We start from the raw sequence: 26,253 nt of genomic DNA, 5'->3' as shown, positions 1-26,253 counted from the left end.
TATATATATATATATATATGTATGTGTGTGTGTGTGTGTGTATATATATATATATTATAATAAATATAAAAGTTTAGCATAAAATATTTCCTCAATTCAGAACTAATTATTCATAATTTTAGACTTTAGTATCAATTAAAAGAAAAGAAAAAAAAACACAATATAAAAATAGAAAGCTTAAAAGTTACCATTGCATACTAAGAAAACAAATAATATTAATAATTTAATGCAAATAAGTTATCATTCTGCTCTAACAAAAATTCAAAAATTACAAAACTTAAAAAAAAAAAAAAAAAAAAAACTTTTTTCTATACCGGCCGGTATTGCCCGAAATTGGCCGGTACGACCGGTATTTTTTTCGGTACGAAACAGTGGGGTTATATGTACCGGTTTGCATGCCGGTACGGTATATTCTAGCCGGTACGGTACGGAATTGACTCCCTTGGTTGATAGTGACTTGGCTAACTCAACAAGGGGATAACCTCCTGAGGTGTCTATTAACCAATTAGCTTAATTATTCTATTATTGATTCCCTTTGCGCATGGTTCTCCAAAAGTAATTAAATTGATATCATTAAAACCATTTGCTTATAACTTATAAGATCCGGGGATTATGTTATCCAAAAAAATTATTATCATTTGGGATTTGAGTCTTAGTCCAATGGTACCATCACCTTAATTTTATGATATTTGGTATTTAGAGTTTGAACCCCACATTCCCCTCTGTAAGGACCAGATTTGAGTTCATAGCCCAAAAGGTGGATTGACTTAGGCCCAAAACAATGAATTTGTAGAGAGTGGGTTGGAAAACTGAGCTTTAATGAATCAGACAACCACTAAAGTGGATTCAAATGACAAAAGAATGAAGACAGACAAGTTTATACTGAAGAAAATCATCATCGGCACAGTCCGAAGAGTTTAGATCTTATATATTTCTCTTGAGTTTAGTTACAAATGCAATTCTTGATTATTACATTCTTTTTCTCTTAATTTTCTCGATCCCCCTCTCCCATTGCTTCCTTCTCCTTTTATACCCTCTCCCCCTTTCATCTTTACCCTCTACGTGCAGGCTAGATGGTTGGTGTTAATGCTTGTCCCATCAATACCTTTCTAAAGTCTTTATGTAGTAGCTGTAAGGTTAAAAACCACTGTTTAGGTATCACCTCCACATTAATGTAACTAGAAAGTTAGCTACAAATTATTTAATGTGGTAGTAGTAGCTTTCTCCTTAAATATTTTAGGACTTCCCCCTATCCCATGTTTCTGCAATGCTTATCCGTGCCAACAAAACTTCCTGGAACGTCCCCCTGGACGGCAGACCACATCTTCGGACCTTGGCTATAGTTAGCTGAGGAAGCATTCATCCTCAGCCCACCCTCTTGGGACATTATGACCAAAACTAACTTCTTCATTTAATAACACTGACTCCCTTGACAATGTTTACTCCTCCTTGAACGACCTCTCATCCTCGGCTTGGGCCTCAGGCTCAATATATACATAGATAATGAGCTCCTGGGCCCAATACCCCTACAATAACCCCTCAAGATTCTTCTTTCTAGCTCCTTAGGAAGAAAAAAGGATCTCGACGTCACCTCAGCTAGACCGTGCTCATCACACATCATCTCTGCCTGTGTAGACGCCTTTTTAACTGCCTAAGACACGTTCCTAACGCTTCGGCATACGAGACATGCCTTCATTAAATTTTTACGACTCCTTATCCCCCATGTTCTATGACGCGATGAGGATCAAACGGTTGAAGATTTCATTAGAATTCGGGCGGGAATTTTCCCGCTGGTAACTTTCCCTTTGATATAAATACCATTCAAATCAACTACTCATCTTACTTTAGCATCCATTTCACCTTAGCGCACATACACTGAACTTGCAATCCTTCCCAACTCACTCGTGCCCTTACAAGTACCAAAAGCCTGTCCGAGGATACTCTTCTTTTCTTTCTGTAAGTTTTCATAAATCCTTTTCACTTTATTTTTCCACACACTTTTCTTTTCTTAGTGTCCTTTCCTCTTTGGCTTTTCTTCCTTTCATTATCTTCTTAGTACCTCCAATTCTCTCTTAGGAATGGATAGATTCAAAAGTTTAGTAGACTCTAAGGAGGGAATAGAGAGATTTAGAGCTCTGTATAGGATCCCACCAAGGGTGTATATTAGGTACTATAAGGAGGGAAAGTGGCACAAAAAAAGACAAGAGGGAGAAGTGGTGATCCCAATGATTGCCTTTATAAAGGGTGGGATGAGGATTTCTATGGGCACCGTAACTAGAGACTACCTTAGGGCTCATAGGTTGGCTCCCACCCAGTGTACCCCAAATATGTTTAGAATTTTAGGAAGTGTAGACGCCCTTAATGAAAAGATGGGCTTAAGGTTGACCCACCACGACATTAACTGGATTTACAACCTCCACCACCTAAAAAGGCAGGGATATTACCTAAAATCTGGGTACTCTAAGGTTAGGCTTAACCAGTGCCTCCCCCGATTCAAACAATGGCTTAAACAAGGACTTTTTGATTGTGTCCAGGGAGTGGCATGATGGCCTCCCTTGCCCGACGAGAGAGGGGGCACCTAGTGGGGCCTTAGGTCTAGGTGATGTATTTGTACTTAAATTTTCCTTTAATTCATGTTATTTCTTGCTGATGATATTTTTTGTTTTTCTTAATGATTTTGCAGATAAGCAAGCCGCTATTCCCAACTTTAGCCTCGTTAATCAGTCGAGTTTAAACAAAATACTGAAGGCCAAGGTGTTCATCCATAATGACGATCAGCTTAAGCGGCACACTTGATTCTTGGCTACACTCCCATCTCCTAGACCTTCTAGGCGCCGAAGTGCATTATAAAAGCCCAAGACCCACGTCTACACCGGATCAACATTGTTATTCCGGGTCTCCTTATCACCGGTGCTATCCCAGAAGGCATTCTCACCACCAACCCCATACCAGAAGGTATACCTAAGGTGGAGGCTTCTTCATCCGATCCCATCATCAAGGAGAAGGAAGAAGAAGAAGAAGAAGAAATAGTCGAAGTGTCTGACTCCGAGGATGACTATGAAGTGTTCAACCAGCCACAGTCTCTTAAAATCCTATCCGGGGACCTCGGCCAACCCTTTCCTGGGCAAACAAACTAGGTACAAAGAGACTCCCCCTCTCCCCCCATCAGAAGACATGGGGATAAAAAGGAAGCAGAGGATTGGCCTTCTGGAAGTGATGGAGTCTTCAACGGGAAGCAAGGCACCTAAGAAAACCGCCCCGGCCCAACTCCCTTCCCCTCCGTCCACTCAACCCCCCGGCCTGATCTTATTGATCATAAGAGAAAAATGGACCAAAAGGGCCAAGAAGCAGCAAAAGGGGGGAAGGGCCCTTTACCTAAAAAGGCCGAAGTCCAGAGATAAGCCAAACAGGCCAGGACAGGACTAAATCTAGCAGATAAGAGAGCTGAATCTCAAATTAAGCCACCTGTTTGGGCTCCAGAAATGGTACTAGACAGAGCCCCTCTCCCAGCTAATGCCTCAAGTAGAAATTTCTAGCAAGGGAGAGATAGCTACATAGCTGATGCAATCGAGCAGGCCCTACTGCTGCCCGAAGACATGGCCGACTTAAGGTCATTAAGGAAGCATGAGGTTTTTCTCAGTTTAAAGAGAGACCTTGCTATGGTAAGCCTATTAACTACCCTCCATTTCTTTCTTCTTCTTTTTTTTTTTTTTAATCAATAATCTTCTCTTCCTTTCTTTACCTCTCTTTCTTTTTCCTTGTACATACATTTTGTGCAACTATTTTCTTAAAAGGTCCTCCAGGCCGCTCATAGAGCTAAGGAGATAGTCATCAGCTCCCACAAGGTGATGAAGGATGAGGAGGACAAGCATATTGTTGCCATGAAAGCTTTTGAGCTAGCGGAGAAAAAGTCACAGAATCTTACTGCCAAGCTAGCTGAAGCTGATCATAACAAGAAGAGCGCCAAGGCTGCTCTGGATGTGGTGGAGAGGCAAGCAAAGGCTTAGCGCAAGCTACTTCGCCAAGCCGAGGATGACCTTGCTGTTACTAGAGGCTAGATCAAGGTCTTAGCCAAAAAGTTGGAGAAGGCTGAGAAGACCAAAGAGCAAACGGAGCAAGAAGGTTATGACGTGAGGGTGGCTGAGACCGAAGAAGCCCTTAGGGCTGAGGTCGCGCCAGTGTACAGGTTCTATTGCCTCCAAGTGTGGAACGAGGCTCTCAACCAGGCTGGGGTTGAGGCCTCCTTTGCCCTTAGGAGAGTAAAGAACGTGTACTATCCCCCAGCCATACGCACTTCAGGCTCCTTAAGTTCTAAGGCCAACCTGGTCTCCTCAGAGGCAGAGGAAGGTCAAGCCAGCCCATCCAAAGCTCCTATTGCAGCCAACACCTCTTCCAAGGAAGTAGAGCAGGCCGAGGACACTGTAAAGTTAGGTGATATCAATAAAGAAGTGGTCCAAGGTGCTGCCCTACCTCCAGTTGTCTCCAAAGACCCCTCAAAGGAAAAAGAGGCTTCTCAAAGCATGAAGCTTGTGCTGGCCACTCTTCCCATACCTTCAAAGGAGGATCCCAAAGGCAAGACCCAAGTGTCCACCACGGTAGCATCTACCCAGCCTCCTAAGAATCCAAAAGATAAACTTGTAATAAAAATGAAGCAATAGTGCTGACCATTCTTCCCATACCTTCAAAGGAGGATCCCAAAGGCAAGACCCAAGTATCCACCATGGCAGCATCTACCCAGCCTCCCAAGAATCCAAAAGATAGACTTGTAATAAAATTGAAGCAATAGATTGTCTTTTTCTTTTTCTTTTGTTTTTGTTTCTGAGCTCTGTAATTATGTCAACCTTTTGTAATGTACTTGCCTATTTTTGAGGCTCAATATTAATGAAAATTGCAAGTCTTTCCCTTATGATTTTGATGCTAATACTAATCCAAACTTAACCTTTGTTTGATTCAACACTTGAGAAAAAATGTGATAATGAGGTATACCTTGAATTACCGATCTGCATAAGTGGTAGCATAAGTCTTACATATCACATGATTAGTAGCAAAAATTGTCAAACTTACCAAGTCTTCCATCTCGGCAAAGTATAACTTTAACTTTGAGAACATACACAGTAATGTAGAATATATACAGGTTTAAACTTACTTAGTCCCCCACTCATTAGTAAATTTTAAGGACCAGAGGGATAATCAATTTTCAAATAAATACAAGCATGCCTACAAATGCTTTAAGTAATGTTCATGAGCATCCACTTGAGCCTTAAATATGTAGTCCAAGAAGTCTGAAATAGCTAAGGCTTTGCCCTGACACTTGGCAAAATGATAGAAAGTATTAATTTACTCAAAACATGTGGTCCGAAGAGCCAGGCATAGCTAAGGCTTTGTTTAAAACTTAGAAAAGTAGCTCCAAGCATCAATTTACCCAAGGTATGTGGCTCGAGGAGTCGAGCATGACCAAGATTTTGTTTGAAACTTAGGAAAATATCATGAAATATTAATTTACCCAAAGCATGTGGTCCGAGGAACCAGACATAGCTAAGGTTCTGTTTAATACTTAGAAAGATATCTGGAGATATCAATTTACACAAGATATGTGGTCCAAGGAGCCAGACATGACCAAGTTTCTGTTTGATACTTAGATAGATGTCAAGAAGTATTAATTTACCCAAAGCATGTAGTCCGAGGATCCAGGCATGACTAAGATTCTGTTTAATACTTAGAAAGATGTCATAGAGTGTTAATTTACCCAAATCATGTGGTCCAAGGAGCCAGACATAATGTTCTGTTTAACACTTAAGAAGATGTCATTAAGTATTAATTTACCCAAAACATTAATTTACCCAAAGCATGTGGTCCGAGGAGCCAGGCATGACTAAGATTCTATTTAATACTTAGAAAAAGTAGCTTCAAGCATCAATTTACCCAAAATATGTGGTCTAAGGAGCCAGACATGACCAAGATTTTTTTTTATACTTAGGAAAATATCATGAAGTATTAATTTACCCAAAGCATGTGATCCGAGGAACCAGGCATAGCAGTTTTGTTTAATATTTAGAAAAATGTCTAGAAATATCAATTTACATGACCAAGTTTCTGTTTGATACTTAGATAGATGTCTCCTAAAGGTCTTGCTATAATGACCCAAGAAAAAACGCTAGTCATATCTGCGTTATACCTCAAAAGGACTAGTTACAGTTGAGACTTCTTGCAGTTGTTAATAAAGCTTAGTTCAACCCAGTAAATACTCGATGTGGGACTCATCACACACCCATACACATCACACAATCAATCAAATTTGAGCATCAGAAGTACTATAGACAAATTTGTAATAAAGAAACGTTGTAGACCATAAAATTCAATTCCTATCTAAGATTTATCTTTTTATTGACCTTTCTAAAAAAAAATCCTGTGTACAGTAGTATGAGACCTGTGCTTCTATAGATTATTGTACACAATCGTTTTGTCATTAAATTTTTATAGTAAATATGGTGTTTGAATTTTGGTCATTAAATTTTTATAGTAAATACGGTGTTTGAATTACTTTGTTGCCCAGATCAAAACAGGAAAAAGAGGCCGCTGGGGCTGCTTGAATTTGAATGCCCGAATGGATTTACGAGCACAAGTCAAATTCAACGCTCTGAACAAAGGAGATAGAAAAAACCATTAAAAAAAAAGCTGGGGGGCATTTATTAGTCATTCAGAAGCTTCTTCGCAACGGCAAGAAGTGCCTTTATTCTAGGCCTCGAAGGTTTTTATGACTATATTCTATATTATCTAAGTTCAATGGTCTTCAAAAAAAAAATAGTGGCAGAACCACAAATTTATCTTTAGGTCGTTGGGGTTGAATAAAAAAAAATTAAAATTTTTTTTTGTCTCTCTCTTTTTGTCTATTAGTTATTTCCACATTATGTATAATAGTCTAAAATAGTACTGTATATATAATTTAACTATTCTAATCATTCACAATTCACAAAGACGTTCCTGTAGTTCAATTCTTAGAAGTTTGAAATATAGTTTATTAAAGCGGTTGTTTGGTAATATTGTTCTAGTAACGGTATTTATATTTTTAAAAAATACGTATAGATGAAAAAATGTATGAAAATACATGTTATGTTGTTTAAATACTGAAAACTGTTGCTCAAAACACCTCTTCAAACAGCCTTTTAAAGTTTCAAGATTAGAACTCAAAAGTGTATTACTTTTAAGTTCGGCTTACTTTTAATATTTTTTTAACTAAAATCTCATTTTATTTTAATAAAAAACTATCACACAATTTACTAATTAAATAAAATATAAAATTTAAAATTTATTATCACTTATTATTGTCTATTTAAAATGAAAAGACAACTCTTCTATTAAAAACACAAAAGGTCAGCCAAAACCATTACTTTTTTTTTTTTCCACCCTCCTTTCTTTGGAATCATGAGTCAATATTTTTATTATAAAACAATGGTCTTCGAAGCTAGTCGTATAAAACGGGGCAGTATAGAATTTGAAGTCTCTAGATTTCCCATTGAAACAACGTTTGACCCACCCAAGAAAGTAGATCTAGAGATGTAGGTGAAGGTACTCTGTTGGACTGATCACCGACGACGTATTATTAATTATTATGTACTCTAGCTTGTACTTATTTGGTAGACTTCCATGTGCAAGCTCATATAAGCTGACTTTCTTTATCCTTAATTATTATTATGATACACACGTTTTTGGGCTGCGGACCATTTTGTCGGTGACCACAAGAACTGCCGTGATGTTGAGACTAATTAAGCATATTATTAGTATAAATTTATTCATAAGTTAAATTATAAATTTCATTCTTCAACTTTCATAGGTTGTTAAATTCAGTTTTCTATTTTTGTTTTTTTCATTTCCAGATCTTTAATTTTAATATGTTTTTAATTTAGAAACTTCTTTTCTAGTTCTGTCTGACATCTTTGTTAATTTTACTAAATTTAACAGTATGAATTTGATAGAATGATTACATTAAAAACAAGTAGAATTTTAAATATATATATATATATAAAGAAAATAAAGTTGAAAACGAATCAAAATTAGAGTAAATACTTTTTATTTTAAACTATATTTTTTTTCCTATGAGAAATTTAACCTATATTTTACAAATTGATATTACAATTATAATAACCCCACACACGCCCACAAATTATAGACTATATTTATTACATTTGGCGGAATGCTAAGGGCCACCACTGTCCCTTTATGATTCCTATCCTATTATAGACTCTTGAGTCTTGACGCTTTGCAAGAGGGTTTTTATCGTGTATAATCATTCTATGCTTAAATTTTGATAGCAAACCCCAATTTTCATGAAAATATACTTGCATGAAATAAAATTTTTCGATCCTTTGTTTTGACTAAGCACTAGTAAAACCGCATGATTTTACTTGAAACATATCTTTCGTGTTAATTGAAAGCCATATGCATGGATCTTTACAATTTATTAAGTTACCTTGCGCATCATTTTGCATTTCCTATCATACAAGAAGAAGAAGTGTCACAATTGGATCGCTACTTTTTTTGTATACTTAATCAGTATTACGTATAAAAAGTTTCTAATATTTTTTACAAAATTGAATTATTTACAACAATTAAATTAATGAACTTTTACTAATTTTTATCTAAGCTATTATAGATATCGTTTTTTTAACTTACAATTAATAATTTGTCACATTAACGGTTGTGAAATCTTTAGTCAATTTTTTGTGTGTCTATACCAACTTTCTCATAAGCAAGTATATATTTAACTAATATAAATGTATGAAAGTACTATAACATGTGTTTAGATACGCTTATTTTGTAAAAATTATAATTATTGCGAAAACAGTGTAACAAAATATTTTTTATTGCTCAAATTTCTGTCCACTCGCAATTGCACTTGGCTGGTCCATGAATAATACCATGGATCAGCTAAAAACGCAACTTAAGAAAATCAAACACAAAATAAGTCTTACACAAACGCACCTATAGTGTCTAGTTATGGACCAGGCAGCTGATGTTGTTCCTCGTGGTCTTCAATTTTGTTGATTGTTACACTATTGATGGTATTTTTATGACATCAGCCATGGCTAATCTTTCTCTTAAATAATTGCTAGTCCTTTATACACGATAATGACATTTGTAAGATCGACACAATGACATGCATTTTCAAGATTGACTTTCATGCACTAACTCTTGCATACTTCATGAACTCTTAGAAGTTAGAACCTATTATTGTGATATACATAACTAGGTATGGTCGAGGACCAATATATTAAACGACGTTCCACCGACTATGAGATAGTACGGGCATGTGTCTGACCAAATTTCACAACGAAATAATCCTTAAAATTATACACTCTCGAACGCTACGAGGCTACCTAGTTTCGGTTAATTTGCACAGCATCTCCCAAAACACAAAAACAAAGAAAATCTTCTTCTCAGAAATGAGAAGGTTTAAAATGTGGAAATGAATACTTTTGTTGTGTAGCAAATATCATAGTTTTTTTTTGGTTGAAAAATTTGAGTTACAATCAATAATATGAGGGTGAGGTTTGAACATTAGTTATCCTTATAATTAAAAGAGAGAACATGTAATATTGCAAAGTTATAAGGCTTTTCATGTGAATAACAAAGTTAGGAGTAATTATTAGGGACCTCATTAATTAAAGGTACTACTTTACAATATTTTCACAACAAATCATAGTTAATTAGTTGTTATTGGTTCTAATTTGAATCTAACACTAAAATTACTTTTATACTCCTATTAATAAAACCGTAACAATCTGCCACATAAATTTGTTATGAAAATGTTGTGGATATAACATTTCTTTTAAATTTTTAGTGTGGTCCACCATTTATGTGAAATAAAGTATTGAATAATTAAATTAGTCGATATTTTTTAGACAAAATTAACAACAAAAATTTTGTGACCATGGTCACCAAATCAGGCCTAAATTTGTTGTAATATGTGGGATGTGGGGGGTAAGGGCTGAGTTCAAGTCTTTAGGAGAGAGTTTCACATATATATACACTTAGATTAGGTCAAAGTAGTATTTCTATCTTGTATAAAATAAAATAAAAAACAATATTTATGCTAATGCATGAACTAACTCGAATGAGAAACATAGAGCGGAGATCAATTCAATCACAAGACCAATTACTTTTTAGTTTGATAATTACAATAAATGTGGAATTTGAATCTTGGTTCTTTTAATAAAGGAGAATAAACTATACCATTGAATTACATGGTTTTTGACAAATGACCAATTACTTTGGTATAATAATAAAATATTATACTTGTGGGCAGAAAATCGGGTAGCCTTGGCCCACTCCAAGCCAGGCCAAATGGCCACGCCGAGGATGCATGATAGGTCGAGGATGACCCTGTCCTCGGGAGTCCAAGGCCTCGGAAGAACACTAGGACCACCCTACAAAGGACTCTTGGAATATCGAGGAGAGAGGACCCAGTGCCACGCGTTGGCAACAGAAGCACGAAGAAGGGGCAAGCCCTGGGCGAACTGTCACCTCGACATTGAATACACTCACCTAACCCTTCTGGCTGCATTAATGGGATGTAACCCCTTGACAGAGCAACATCGATCATGGTGAACCACTAGAGCATGGTTATGGCCTCTGATGGGACAGACGGTCAGGAGGGAGACCAATAGATGATCAACAGGAGGAGAAGAGAGGATATATAAGACTGATTAATGATAGATTATGCAATATTGAACTACAGTATTATGATATCATGTGAACTAAATCGATATAAATTATGTAATCATATGTTGCAACAAAGTAAATACTTAATATGATTAAAACTATTTAAGTATATGTTCTAAATGCTGATTGTAATAAATAATAAATTGACATGTTGCAATCTATTAAGTACAAAGAGCAAATCTAATGCATGCATTGGAAAGTCCATGGTTGAATTATAATATATATATATATATATTAATAGGCAAAACTTAGAGAAAATCAATTAGATTCTACAATTGAATCTAATTTTGCACCATGTGTCCTAAATTATTAATTTTTAGAGAGAGTTTTATTTCTTAATTTTGGAGTCAAATGTGAAACCCATCATAAATATTCATTCAAGTGGGTTATTGCATACAAAAATTAAAGAGTCTAGAATTAATAAATATAAAATTTAAAAAAAAATGGACAATTTACATTTTCTAACTAAAAAATTCTTACAAAACTTTTTAAAGAGTTAAAAAAATATAAGAATGACTATCAATAATATTTAAATTATATATGTAAGAATTATACTATACATCATAATCTATATGTTTTAAATTTATCTATGCATATGCATGGGGTTAAAAGTTAGTGGTCCATAAAGAGAGCTTATACGCACTTTCTTGTATATAATTGTATGTTTTTTACTCTATTTATTTGTACTTTTTACTTTATTGTACTTGTAGGGTTAAGGGCCCAAAAATCGTATCTTCGGCCTTGGGCCTTGGCCGAGGACATTGGATGGTCCGAGGACGGATAAACAGTAGTAGGAGTGCTAAGCTCAGAACCTTATGATTAAGATACAAGCAGAAAGGCTGGGAAGGTGGTTCGAAGAGCCAGTATCTCCTCGGATGAATAGAGCACAGATCAAAGGTATATCATGTCGATCAGAGTGACCTTCCAAGAGGTTCTACTGATATGGATGTGTATTATAAACGTATAAGAGGGGAGGAGGCTCAGAAGTATCTAAGAAAAAGCTGCAGTTACCATATTGAATGTTCTGCAGCTAAGTTTCTGACCGCATTTATGTGAAGAAGACCCCTAAACAGTGATGTCTAGGCTATCCCAACTTACAAAAAACCAAAGGGAATGTCCAATGGGACAGGCACTCGAGTAATAACCCAGATGATCAACAAATGGATGGCCAAGATCGATCAAGAGGGGATATATGATGTAAGGAACACCTGAGGAAAGGGATATCGAAAAATCAAGAAAAAAACTGTAGCAATCAAGAACCAAACTTGTAATCGTACTTAAGAAGAATATATAAGAATAGTTTCCTCGGACTTTGCCGAGGANGAAAGTGAAAGGAGAAATAACAACATAGAAGCCCATGGCAAAGTTGCTTAAAACTTTGTAATCAATTAATAGACAATAAAATATGAGAGAGAGAGAGAGAGAGAGAGAGGAGTAGAAAAAAAAAAGTACAAAACAGAATAAGGATGCTCCAAAAGGGAGCCAGGCAAGCAGAAGCTTATCTGTATAGAGTAGTTTTTTTTTTTTTTTTAAATGACCATATAGAGTAGTGTTTATTACACGCAAACAACTATCTTAGTTATTTTGTTGGGTGTGTGTAAAACAGTTTGTGGGCAACAAGTATAACATTTATATTTATATATATATATATATATTTATATGTTGTGCAATCGATGACAAAGGTTGCATTTTGTTTCCAAAGCAGTATGATATATTCAGTAATGGTATTGAAAAACCTTCATAAGAGTAGTTGTTATTGCTAGGGGAAAAAATATATTAGAAATCGATCAAAGTGATGGAAGCCATTTTCTCATGTTTCTTGGACAACCCATTCCTTTCGTGTTATGTGAAATTGTGAGTCCCCAGGTAAGTAGCAGAATTTTGTTTTTAAGGGTTTTTTTTTTTTTGGGTCAATAATTAATAATACTTGTGAGAAAATGAAATTGTTTGGTCCCCATCTTTTGGCATAAACATATTTTCTTTCTAATGTCATTTTTCACTGAAACAGACAGCATCATTATCTTTCTTATCAATTAAGGATCCACTCTAATTTTTTTTAGCAGTTGAATCTCTCTTTCTCTGTAGACTTGCTGACCTTGCCAATGTGTCATACCAAACTTAGGTGACTTTTACTATTTTGGTTAAAAACTTTTGACAAGATTCCCACTGTGTGAAAGCTTAATTTGGTGCGGAGACCATTGCTAAAGCTACAAATTAGTTGCATCTTGATGCTTCAAGTAGCCTTTCATGGGTTACATCAATCTGTGGAAGCAATTATATCAGTTAGCTAGCTAGGATAAGATAAATAATGTGATTAAACTTTTACTTTTATTTATATTGGTAAGATTACTTTAACCATCTTACTCCCTTGCCTCTCCAGCCTAAGCCCAAGTAGGAGGGCTACTAGCCTAATACCAATTATCTTATTCGTGTTGGTCAGTATTCAATTGTACGAGTATTTTTTTTTCCTTAAATTAAAAAATCACTCACAAGTATGGTTACTGTCCCAACATCACTTAAACTTCTCATATTATATTATGGCATGAAACCACCTAGTGAGACTTATCACTATTGGAACCCACAACTTCTAACTTGTAAGTGTAATTGGTCATGGAGAAATTAAAAAAAAAAAAAAAACTACTCTATACAGATAAGCTTCTGCTTGCCTGGCTCCCTTTTGGAGCATCCTTATTCTGTTTTGTACTTTTTTTTTTCTACTCCTCTCTCTCTCTCTCTCTCTCTCTCATATTTTATTGTCTATTAATTGATTACAAAGTTTTAAGCAACTTTGCCATGGGCTTCTATGTTGTTATTTCTCCTTTCACTTTCACATTTTAATATTCAAGTTATTTCGTTTCCACACCAACAGTCCACCTGATAAAAAATTTCAACTAGGCATTGAGAGAGGCACCAACAGAGACACAACAGAAGTGAGAAAACAAATCTCACAATACCAATTATACTAAAAAAGAGTAATGCTTTAAGGATAACATTTTTTACAACTTTCTTCAGCTGACATGGCTTATTTTAGTTGGAGAAACATCATTTTCATCTAGATTACTGATTTCAATTTTATTATGCACCAATTACATCAAACTATGTCAGCGGTTACGGAAGAAAAAAAAAGAAGTAAAAAATAGGGTGCTTCTATACTTATTGGCACTTAGATGATGGGGCTTTCTTGCAGTAATTTTCAGCTCCCTTTATATTATAATGTTTAGTGTATTCTGTCTTTCTTTCTGTCCCTATAGCTCATCAAGCTCCTCAATAATTCCAAATTGACCCCTGAATGAATCCTTTGTCTTTGCCTTCTGCCGGACGGAACAAGGATATTGCATGTTTTTTAACCCATATTCTTGGAAGGTCTTCTGTCAGTTTTTATTGAAAAATTAAGTACACTGCTCCCTCTATATATGGCATATCAGATATGCATCTCCAAGACTCCAAACAAGAAAAAGGTTGAATTTTTATTCGTTCTGTTCTCTATTACAGCTTGTCTTCAATTTGACTATCTTTGTTGCCCCATCATAAGTTTCAAGAAACTCTAGTTCACTGTTCTTGATGTTTTGCCTCTGTTCATTCTCTTTAAACCAAACAGACAAAAAAAAAAAAAAAAGTATTGATTCTATATTCTTTCATTTTCATTCTGCTTGAAGTATTCACTTTTGTGTTATTGTTATTAAGGTGAATAAGTTGTGAAAGAAGTTTTACTTGCCTGCTATGGACTGGGATTGGAAGGAATTTCCTTGGGATTCAATTGAGTTGGAGCCAAAAGAGGACAGCAGCCTTGCTAGCCTGGTTGATTCCAGTAGCTTGGCAGGGCAGAAGAATAGTGGAGGAGGACTTATGGTCGACTTGAAGCTTGGTAACTTATCTGATTTGGAAGAGAGATCTGCAGCTGGGTTGAAGGACTTGGGGGCTTCAACAATGGTGTCATCACCTTCAGGGTCGTCAAAAAGGGTTCGTGTGCTCGGTGGAACACAATCTGTTTCATGTTTAGTTGATGGATGCAAGTCAGACCTCAGTAACTGCAGGGACTATCATCGGCGCCACAGGGTTTGCGAGCGCCACTCTAAGACCCCAGCTGTGATTGTAGGGGGCAAAGAGCAGAGGTTCTGCCAACAATGCAGCAGGTATATGTATGGAATCAACAACATGGTTTTGATGGGCAAGGAATTTGTTTCAATTCTAATGTTGGTTGTGTAGTTTTTTATTTTCCTGATTGTTGTATAATTTTCTTTTCAAGGATCATATGGTTTATGTTTTTAAGTATTGTAGATTCCATTCTTTGGGGGAGTTTGATGAGGTCAAGAGAAGCTGCAGGAAACGTCTTGATGGACACAACATGCGTCGAAGAAAATCTCAATCAGAATCCCTTTCCCTGAGTTCTGACAAATTTCTGTCCAATTATAAAGGTTTTGGATTCTTGTCCAAGTTCTAAGAAGACTATTTGCTTGTTGTCTCTAATTGTGATTTGAATTGGGTTATTTTGCTTGCTATTTAGTCTGAAGCCGAGGATGAAATTGAACTATACATTACTGTATTACGCTTCTTGTTCTCACACACCATTAATATAAGAAAATTGCTGAGCTTTCCCAGAAGCTTCTGCAGTTCATTGAAACACCTAGAAAAGTCAGTGATTGATTTGGCCTGCTTAGGGTGTCCATTTATTTCTACCATGTCTATTTTTAAGGTTTTGCTTAGTTTTAAGTCGAAGTTGCTCACCAATTTTTCATGGTACTTTTAACTTATGGTATTCCCAAGTTCCTCAGATGATCTTGGATGGACAAACTTTGGAATTGCCAGTTACTGATTTGGTCTTAATGAAAAATCAAGATAGCATCTAATTCTACAGTTCTTAATTTCTTGTTTTCTACTTGGGTACAATGCATTTGGAATTGATAGGTCTTTCTATAAATCAGGTACTAGAATCTTGCAATTCTGTAGTCCACACATATATGCTAGTGGAACTACTACTATGAGAAGTACCTGGCCTGAAATTACCAGAAGTGAAGCAGAATCTATGATCTATAATCGTCAGCAAAGATTGCGTATTACTGACAGAAAAAGTTCTCCAAGTTCCTTTGCCTTTATTTACAATGAGGAAAATAAACGGTTCTCATTCTCACAGGAAAATGGCACTAAGCTAGGCACTCAAGCAGTCCCTAAACCTTCCTTCTACCAATCACTTCCCAAGAGCATTGCTTCATCAGAAAGTGGAAGGGGCAACAATAATTTGTCATCCAGTGGCATGACACAATCCATTGACTTGGGTTGTGCTCTCTATCTTCTGTCATCACCTCCAGTGTCTCAAACTTCAGCAATTGGTTTGAGCCAATTGGTCCAGTCCAGTGTGAGCCATCCAATTCAATCATTAGATTCCGGACAGCAATTAACCGGAGTGGCTCAGTACTCATGCTCTCAGGGAGTGAGGGACAAGTCTGCAGGTCTAGTTTTTGTTCCTGATGCCAATGAAACCGACATGTATTGCAATGATATGTTTCAAGGGGCACTTGATGCCCTTTTGGAAAATGAGGCCTCATGAACACGTTGAATTTCATGGGAGTATTCAGCTCATCAGGTAATTCTGTTGGGGAATGTTCTCCAGTCTTCAGCTTCAATAATATATTGGGGAGCAGGACAATGAAAGAAATGCCCCCTGGCTTCTATTTGTGGAGTATTGTTGATTTCCTTCTCATAGAGTAAGCATGCATTGTCTGAGATACCTGTATTGGAATGCAGATTATTCTCCATCCATACTAGTATTTGTCAATTTGTACTATTATGCATGCTAAACTCTTATCTATGCTATTTATTCAACGCATGAGTATTTTATTTTGGTTCTGATGGGGAAAGAAAAGGCACGATCCCTTCATTTTATTTTCCTAGAGTAAATCTTGTGTCACTTTCAGCTATTGTAATTGTTGTGAGTAGTTGAATATCATAGTTGCACTGACCCCACAACAAATTAGTTCCAAATTTTCGTTTTGAAATTACATGTATACAGTGTTGTATAAAAAATGTATAGAATAGCGACCTCTCTCTTTTTCTGACATTCTTGACAAACAATTTATTACTCCGAAAATTAAGAGTCTTGTGCATTAACCGATGTTCCTGTTAAGGATAACTTAGATTTTGATCTCTCCCCCAACTTGTGGAAAAAAAAAAAAACCCGGATTTTGATCTCCCCCCAATCTATCTTTTATTTACCTATGAAGCCAACTTATCAAGCCATCTATTATAAGTTCATTAAATCGTCTGGGCCCATTCTTGTAATTAACACTTTTCAATTTCTTTAATATAAATATTTAATTATGTTTAATTAAACTTTCTTGTTCTAAAACTGGGTGAGCATCATCCATGTGTCATCTATATTTTAAGACAAATAATTTTGATCTTCCGGGTACACTTTACACCTTAACTTTTGTTATGTCTATATTTTGCTATTCTATCTATTATAGCTCTCTATTTGTATCAGTTCTCATTTTATCACATGATTTGCTAGACTTTTTCTTCTTATTTTGAAAATTTTATTTCAAGCTTCTTTAATTATCTCTCATCTATAAATTATTTTTTCAGAGGAAAAATGTAATATTTTTATGTAATTATTATTATTTGGTTAAAGTGGATGCTAAGAATTCTTATTATTATTATTATTATTATTATTTCGATAAATACACTTATGGGAGAGGAGGGAATTCAAATCCTTGTTCTCTTTTATGAAAGAGATTATCTAATGTTACTAGATTACAAGTCACATACATTTATATATAGAATTGCTAAAAATGGAAATATTACTATGAATTGCTCTTATTGGTGTAATTGTGGTTTGATAGATAGGTGTGACATCAATCAATATTATTTAGGGTACATTTGATACACTGAATGAGAATTATAACAGAAATTATAATATTTATTACTAGGGATAAAATGTGTTGTAATCTATATATTCTATATATAAAACCGAAGCCTCTACTAGTACCACAATTTTCCACGCCAGCATCATTTAAAAAAAAAAAATCTGATTTTATATTTCTATATATACTAAAGAAATATTTTCCACATCACTAATTTATTTTCAAATTTTATATTAAAAAAAAGACAAGAAACATCACACTAAAATGTGAAACCCGACTCCTATTTTATAACACCAAACTCAAAACCCTAAAGAGATCATTCTCTTTGCTTTGAAGATTGGCATCAATGCGGCTGAGGCATTGGTGGTGTTCATCAATGCGCCACCTTGAAGGCAAGGTGAACACATTTTCTTACACCTGAATTATAAAGCAAAATATTTTAAACTGAAATGACTGCACCAATGACTGCATTAGTATGAAAAACTCATATTTATCATCCACCAGGAGATATAATAGATGTGAGTTCTTCTTTTTCTTCTTCTTTTCCTTTGTTCATCTTCTTCACACGCAGCTCAGCTCTATTTCACTGTATTGTACATGAATGAATTTGACCGAGAGAGTATTTGAGTAACATAGAAGGAGGGAATAAGACCAACTGAAAAGGCTGCAACCACTTTTTAATGTGTGGTGAAAAAGTATGCCACGATTTTAAACTATTTAAGTGTTTTTTTTAAATAATAGCTATGCCCATTTTAGTGTTCTTAATTACAAGAATAATGTGAGAAACATAAAAAAAATATCACAATAATTTCACAATATTCTTAAATTGTTAAACCAAAAGAATTAAATTAGATATTGACACGCGTTTATACGTGAGTTGATATACTAATTTAGAAATATTGTGAAATTGTTGAGGGCATTTTATTGTATTTCTAACATTACTCTAATACCATCTATCATTGTTTGGTTTCGAACATTATTTTTATTATTATTATTATTTTAATTATGAGTCTTGTGGGGCCAGAAAATTGATTAGCCGAGGCCCACTTCAACCCAGGCCCAAATGGCCTACGCCGAGGACGCACGATGGGTCCGAGGGTGACCCTATCCTCGGTCGTCCGAGACCTCGGTACGGAGAAGGGCAAGCTCTGGGCGAACCGTCACCTCGGTATTGAATACGTTCACCTAACCCCTCTGGCCGCATTAATGGGGATGTAACCCCTTGCCAGGGCGACATCGATCAAGGTGAACCACTTGAGCATGGATATGACCTTTGATGGGATAGGCCGTCAGGAGGAAGACCAATAGATGATCAACAGGAGGAAGAAGATAGGCATATATAAGAAATGTGAGCAAAATGTAAAGGGGGGGCGAGAGGGGCTCTTTTTGAGAGGGGAGGGGGAAAAAAGCCTCCTCGGCCATGGGCCGAGGAGCATCCCCCAGTTGGAAACTGTTCTAAGTATTTTTTCAATAAAAGAGAAAGGAGTTCATGCTTCATAAACGCTGGCCAGCGCCTAGACCTTCGATCCACTCTCTACAAATTCATTGTTCTGGGTTTGTTGGGCCTTTGACCCATATCCTTTAGGCTTGGGCAACAAAAACAGACCCTACAATTGGCGCCGTCTGTGGGAAGGATTAGCGCGCCGGCCGGCGCAACAGGCGACGGTTCTAAGTAATTGTTCTAATAAAGATTGCTGGTGATGCAAAAAAAAAAAAAAAAAAAAAAAAAAAGATAAAAGTTCGAGACATGAGAGAGAGACCAAGATGAAGGTGACCCTTGTCTCTGTTCTTCTTCTTCTTCTTCTTCATGAGTATTACTGAACTTCACCGATGATTGGATGAGTCCCAAAGCATTTTAATGCCGGAGAAAACTGGAGATGGGTGGCAAAAAAGCCTCCCAACTAGCGATTTGACCAGATCGAAACAAGGGTGCTAGTGTTGTTGGTGTTGTTGGCATTCATCATCTCTAGTTGATCCAACTCGTTGTTGTTGAAGTTTGATTGGGGAGGTGTGGGCTGGATGGAATAAGCATCGGAAAAGGCATAGCTTGACATGCAGTACTGAGGGCTAGTGCCAGAGCGGTAGCCGCCGCTGCCACCACCGAAGGTGTTGACGGAGAAGATTTCGACGTTGGAGAGGTTGGAGGGTCGTGGGGTGTTGATATAGTTTGCAGCGTTAAATTTTTTTTTCTTTTTTTTTTTTTTTTTCAAATTTTTTTTTCTTTTAATTCCAAAATTAAAAAAAAAAGAAAGAAAAAAAAAAAGAAAAAGGTAAAACAGCGTCGTGTTTTAGTGAGTTTAACGACTAATTGAGTTCTAACAGAATCTTGTATTGATAAAAATTGAAAGTTAGAAGACTAAAATGACAAAACTGAAAGTTAGAGGACTAAAATAAAAAAGCTGAAAGTTAGAGGGTCAGTTTTGCATTTTTGCCTTAAATAAAATAGAGGATTAAGAGTTTCATTACAAATCTAAAAAAAAAAAAATTAATACAAATTTGAATAAATATATATAATTTTAATTAAACTGTATCATGCATTGCATGAGTTAGCGACTATAATATACTATAGAAATAACAACAAAATATAAAACTCACATTAGTAGTTGTTCATAGAAGTTTGATTTTTTGGTTGATTTATATTATTTTTGTGGGGGGTTTATTATTGAAATGCAACTTCATAAACATTTGCGTTGAAAGACAATTTGTGTTCTAATGTTTAAAATAATCTCTTAAACTACCCTAATAGAATATGCAATTACTTATATTTAAGGACAAAATTTAGCTACAAAATTAGTTGTAACTTAAGGCTACAAACTCACTTAATAAAATAAATATTACAACATATTTTGAAAATCTAACCATTAAATTGCATGTTTTTTACGCTTTTAATATACATGTTAAATTTTATGTCAATCGGATATTATTTACTATATGATTTATAAGCTTATATTTTGTGCATAATTTTAAATTACAAAAATTTGCAATTAAAAAAAAATATTAATGCCATAGTTATTGATCTTTAATTTTCTTGAAAGTTTGCAAGCATGAAGGATATAAGAAGAATATGTAATCTAATGATAAATTTGTCAAAATTCACTTCCAATAAAAAGATATTAAGTAAGTTTGTAGCCTAATACAATAACTAATTTTGTAACTAAATTTTGTCCCATATTTAATAGCTTTCTCGTGCATCGCATGGGTTAGTTACTAGTGTAATAATTAAACCTATTCATTAGTTTGGTTGTGAGTTATAACATTAGAATGAAATTTAATATTTTTTTTAAGAAATGTCTTACTCATACAATTATATCTCCTTAAAAATTGTTATTTTTAAATTCAAGAAAGATATGTGTTATTTTTTATGATTTTTTATTTTTATAATTGTTAGATGTATATGGAAAGTTTGTTTAAATGGAAATATTATTAAGTTTCGAAATTATTGCACTTACTAAGGAATAACTAGTACAACCTTTTAAATAGGAATAGTTATTCCTCATTTTGAAGAATAGTTATTCATAAGAAATGATTATTTCTTGAAATAAAAACATAACCAAACTAAAGAATAACTAAACCATAGGAATAACTATTACATTACATCGTTTATTATAGTCTACCAAACACACCCTTAGTGCAGTTGATCTTAGCTTTTACGCTAATTCAATTATTATTGACCATTATAATTGGAAACCATAATTTTTTTTTTATATAAAAAATAATATATATATATATATATATTTGGACCAATTGCATTCATAAAATTCAATCTCATATCTCTTATTTCATCACAGGTGATTCTATCCTTTGAATCAATTTGATTTCCATTAATTCAAAATTTGATAGAAAAATAATATAAAGATTGAGATCAACTCTCTATGTTTGTCGTCAAAGTCAATCATAAGATTGTATCCACATAAAATCAATTATTAAGTTCTAACAAGGCATCAGACCAAAAAATAACAAATATAGGAATTCAACTACCCTATATATTACTTGCACAAAAGAACAACTACCCTAAAATATTACTTCAAAAATTAATTTAAAAAGTAAAACAGCTAGAACAATGGTGGTGACTTGCTAAGCTTTATTTTAGTGATATGTGGTGTGGTGTAGTACGCAATAATTTTTTATGGCTGGAGGTTTTCATAGCTAATACATATACTCAAGATTGTCAAAATTGGGATCCTACATAGGGTCTTGTGAGGTAGATGAGATTGTGGATCGTAGGATCGGATTGTATTTTAAGATCCTACATTATTCGAGAAAAAAAAAACACATTGGTATGTTAAATAATTACATAAATTATACATTCATAAAAAACAAAAAAAATTGCATCTATTTGATGTAATTATCATACATCACTACATTCATTTGTAAGCATTACTTAAAGAAGCCAAAATCCTTACAACGTGACATTCTATTGAAATGTTATTTTTCATTTGGGTTCAACTGAGTCTTCTGTCAAGTTAAAGAAGATTACAAGAAGTCAGGATTGTTTGAGATTGTCAGAATTGTAAGATCGGAAAAATCCTTGAAAGATTTAGATCATTTTGGGCAAGTGAGATCGTAAAATCGTAGGAATATTGTAAGATTCAAATCGGAATTTTGACAACCATGCATATACCATACTTGTCTTTCTTCTATCTCAACAATATTTTCTTTGGTTTTTTGATTATTATATCATTTATTTTGGCTAAATGGAAATTTCACCCAAAAAAAAAAAAAAAAGGCAGCAAGACATTCTGCAAAGCCCATTTACAACACTAGCGAGCCAACAAATTACATTTGCCATTGCAGTAAAAGGATGAGGAAGGTTCAGTAATTGAGTTTAGTTGGCCTAAGGTTCATAAATTCTATTTAGGCTGAGCTGATCTCGAGATATTGACTTTGCACACTTGGCCAAGAGAAATTATTCAATAAATCAAAAGATCAAACCAATAATATTTAGTCCACCAAATTATAGAATGTCAAATGTTTAAATTAATTGAGTCACATCCTAATAACAGTGGCACCATTTAAAAAAAAAAAAAAAAAAAAATTCATGGCGGCATCCACCATCACCACCACCTTCCCAGGATGCCACCACCACAGCCTCTGTTGGAGGGGCTCAAGGACTATGGCCATGAAGATACTTTTGCTCTGTGTGATGAGCTCTCCCCTGACAAACATGGCCTTCTCATCAAGGAAATCGAGATCATTTTTTACCCTTCCTCCCTCAAAAAAAAAAAAAAAAAAAAAAAAAAAATCCATATTGTGTTAGCACGATGAAATTCAAACCAACCACAACCCTTCACCTATATGGGTTTTGGATCGATTCGAATCCTTAAAATACATACCCCTCTATGCATGACTTACCATTCTTATAACGTGTGAGAAGTCAAGATGAAACGTACCTATTATGGAAGAGATAATATATATACATACCCCTATATATATATATGACACTTAAATGTTTATTTTAAAGAAACGTTAAAGGCTTTTGTTAACGGATATTATTTACCAATTCATTAAGGAAGTATCTATTAGGTTCCACTTGAATTGAGAAATAACAAAAACAAAAAAGGTAAATTAAAATATAGATTTTTTTTTTATTAAAAGTGGTTTGTTTGTCAATAATTTCTTTTTTAAAAATAATCAACTCGATTGTATTGGGCCTCTTATCCTTAACGAATGGAGAAAATCTTATAACATTGTCACAAACACCCTTATCATGACTTGTGGGGGGTTTGAGTGTTATAGTATTATTTTATTTCATTATATTTTAACTTATGGTAGGTTGACAATTTAGTTTATTGGGAAAACGTTTATTAAATTAGTAGAAAAACCCTAATGAATGCCCTAACCAAACCTGGCCTATTATAAATGATACAATTTGTAGGGTTAAGAGCCCAAATCATATATTGGGTCTTGGCCAAGAACGTGAATGGTCTGAGAATTAATAAATAGTTATGAGGGATTCTAATTTAGAGTCTCATNTGAAAAAAAAAAAAAAAAAACACTGCAGAAAGATAAAAGTTCGAGACAGAAGATTCAACAGAAAAGAAAGAAAGCTTGATATTATTTCATAAAAAGCAAAGTTACAGATTACAATCAGAGGCTCAGGCAGGCGTGTTTTAGAACTATTCCTACCAGCTAGTTCTACAATCAGAGGCCCAGGTGGACTCGTCCTAAAACTAGCTAGAGGGAAGTGTCAACCCGTGTTTTATTGGCATCAAGAGAATGGGAGAACTTGACAATAAAAGCAGGGAAGGGGGAGGGCCAGCTTGTTTCAAGGCCACCAACAACTCCTTTCTCGGTGCGGCGGAGCTTGAACAAAGCGAGGAGCAGATGCAGGGGCACCGGGATGCCTTCTCCCGTGATGTTCCCTTGATTCTCTCCACTCCTCACGAGCGTTGGCCGTCGGAGACGGCAACACTCGGGCACCGGCCATGACATGAGTTCGCACATCTCCTCCGTTGGGGGTGCGCTCCGAGGAGAGACATTAGGTACTTTAACGACATCCCTCCGGGCCACCGTGCATGGCGCCATCGGGGTTACGCCTAGACTCTGCCGCGCCGGAAGCCCAGTGGGGGCTGCGGCCACAACAGCTCTTGGCACGGATATCCTCACACCCGCCCAAAGCCGCCCTATATCTACTAACTCCAGTCACAATTCCGGCGGGATTATTAAAGGGGCTGGGGGAGCTGAAAGGGTGTGTTTTTTCTGTTTGCATTGGAAAGTTCAGGGAGTATGGAGAAACCATCCCCCTGGAAAGCCTTATATAAAGGATGAAGGTTGGTGAGAATTAATCCATGCAGAATTCGAAAAGAGGGTTACCAGCAGGGCTAATAATGAGGCCACCAAATTCCAAGGGGATTGTAGACCGTTGGATTTGTGCTAATTCACGAGGACATTAATGAAGGCGCGTCTCGCGCACCGAAACGTCAAGCGCGGAACACGAACGGCCAAGGGACGCTTCGTAAATAAAAAAGATGGAGGCTCGAGCTAGAGGCAAGATCAACGCCACATATAAGATCCTAATCCGACCGAAGGAGGAATCGTCTCCAGTAAAGCGGTCCGAGGACAAACCCCTACTTGCAAAAAATGAAAGTGTTAGACAGAACTAAGGCACTGCATGGTCCTCGGACTCAGGCGTATGGGGAAACTACTCGCTCCTCTATACCTGGGTACTAGACAGAACCAAGGTATTGCATGGTCTTCGGACCCAAACCTATGGGGAAACTAGATACTTACAGAGAAAAGAAAGCGTTAGACAAACCAAGGCACTGCATGGTCCTCGGACTCAAGCCTATGGGGAAACTACTCGTTCCTCTATACCTGGGTACTAGACAGAACCAAGGTATTGCATGGTCTTCGGACCTAAACCTATGGGGAAACTAGATACTTACAGAGAAATGAAAGCGTTAGACAGAACCAGGGCACTGCATGGTCCTCGGACTCAGGCCTATGGGGAAACTACTCGCTCCTCTATACCTGGGTACTAGACAGAACCAAGGTATTGCATGGTTTTCGGACTCAAACCTATGGGGAAACTAGATACTTATAGAGAAATGAAAGCGTTAGACAAAACCAGGGCACTGCATGGTCCTCGGACTCAGGCCTTTGGGGAAACTACTCGCTCCTCTATACCTGGGTACTTGACAGAACCAAGGTATTGCATGGTCTTCGGACCCAAACCTATGGGGAAACTAGATACTTACAGAGAAATGAAAGCATTAGACAGAACCAAGGCACTGCATGGTCCTCAGACTCAGGCCTATGGGGAAACTACTCGCTCCTCTATACCTAGGTACTAGACAGAACCAAGGTATCGCATGGTCTTCGGACTCAAACCTATGGGGAAACTAGATACTTACAGAGAAATGAAAGCGTTAGACAGAACCAGGGTACTGCATGGTCCTCGGACTCAGGCCTATGGGGAAACTACTCACTCCTCTATACCTGGGTACTAGACAGAACCAAGGTATTGCATGGTCTTCAGACTCAAACCTATGGGGAAACTAGATACTTACAGAGAAACGAAAGCGTTAGACAGAACCAAGGCACTGCATGGTCCTCGGACTTAGGCCTATGGGAAACTACTCGCTCCTCTACACCTGGGTACTAGACAGAACCAAGGTATTACATGGTCTTCAGACTCAAACCTATGGGGAAACTAGATACTTACAGAGAAATGAAAGCGTTAGACAGAACTAGGGCACTGCATGGTCCTCGGACTCAGGCCTATAGGGAAACTACTCGCTCCTCTATACCTGGGTACTAGACAGAACCAAGGTATTGCATGGTCTTCGGACCCAAACCTATGGGGAAACTAGATACTTATAGAGAAATGAAAGCGTTAGACAGAACCAAGGCACTGTATGGTCCTCGGACTCAGGCCTATGGGGAAACTATTCGCTCCTCTATACCTGGGTACTAGACAGAACCAAGGTATTGCATGGTCTTCGGACTCAAACCTATGGGAAAACTAGATACTTACAGAGAAATGAAAGCGTTAGACAGAACCAAGGCACTGCATGGTCCTCGGACTCAGGCCTATGGGGAAACTACTCGCTCCTCTATACCTGGGTACTAGACAGAACCAAGGTATTGCATGGTCTTCGGACCCAAACCTATGGGAAACTGGATACTTACAGAGAAATGAAAGCGTTAGACAGAACCAAGGCACTGCATGGTCCTC

General features: G+C 36.2%; 1 protein-coding gene across 1 annotated transcript; it reads left to right on the top strand.

The window, feature by feature from the left end:
• Positions 1-13,865: 13,865 nt before the first annotated feature.
• Positions 13,866-16,599, top strand: LOC112033436 (squamosa promoter-binding-like protein 16). The gene is made up of 4 exons (XM_024066208.2): positions 13,866-14,177; positions 14,404-14,852; positions 14,998-15,134; positions 15,642-16,599. Exons 2-4 carry the CDS (start codon positions 14,440-14,442, stop codon positions 16,262-16,264), a joined length of 1,173 nt encoding a protein of 390 aa, XP_023921976.1. The 5' UTR covers positions 13,866-14,177; positions 14,404-14,439; the 3' UTR covers positions 16,265-16,599.
• The last annotated feature ends 9,654 nt before the right edge of the window (positions 16,600-26,253 follow it).

This window comes from Quercus suber, unplaced genomic scaffold (assembly GCF_002906115.3).
Source record: "Quercus suber isolate HL8 unplaced genomic scaffold, Cork oak 2.0 scaffold_52, whole genome shotgun sequence".
NCBI lineage: Eukaryota > Viridiplantae > Streptophyta > Magnoliopsida > Fagales > Fagaceae > Quercus > Quercus suber.
The sequence above is the reverse complement of the archived record's forward strand: the minus strand, read 5'-3'. Positions and strand labels throughout refer to the sequence as shown.

What these genes read in the sequence shown, in the direction of transcription:
- LOC112033436 (XM_024066208.2), top strand. Translation starts at nt 14,440, where the DNA reads ATGGACTGGGATTGGAAGGAATTTCCTTGGGATTCAATTGAGTTGGAG. An exon ending in TTCTGCCAACAATGCAGCAG is followed by an intron (nt 14,853 to 14,997) that starts GTATATGTATGG and finishes TAAGTATTGTAG; the next exon opens with ATTCCATTCTTTGGGGGAGT. An exon ending in ATTTCTGTCCAATTATAAAG is followed by an intron (nt 15,135 to 15,641) that starts GTTTTGGATTCT and finishes TCTATAAATCAG; the next exon opens with GTACTAGAATCTTGCAATTC.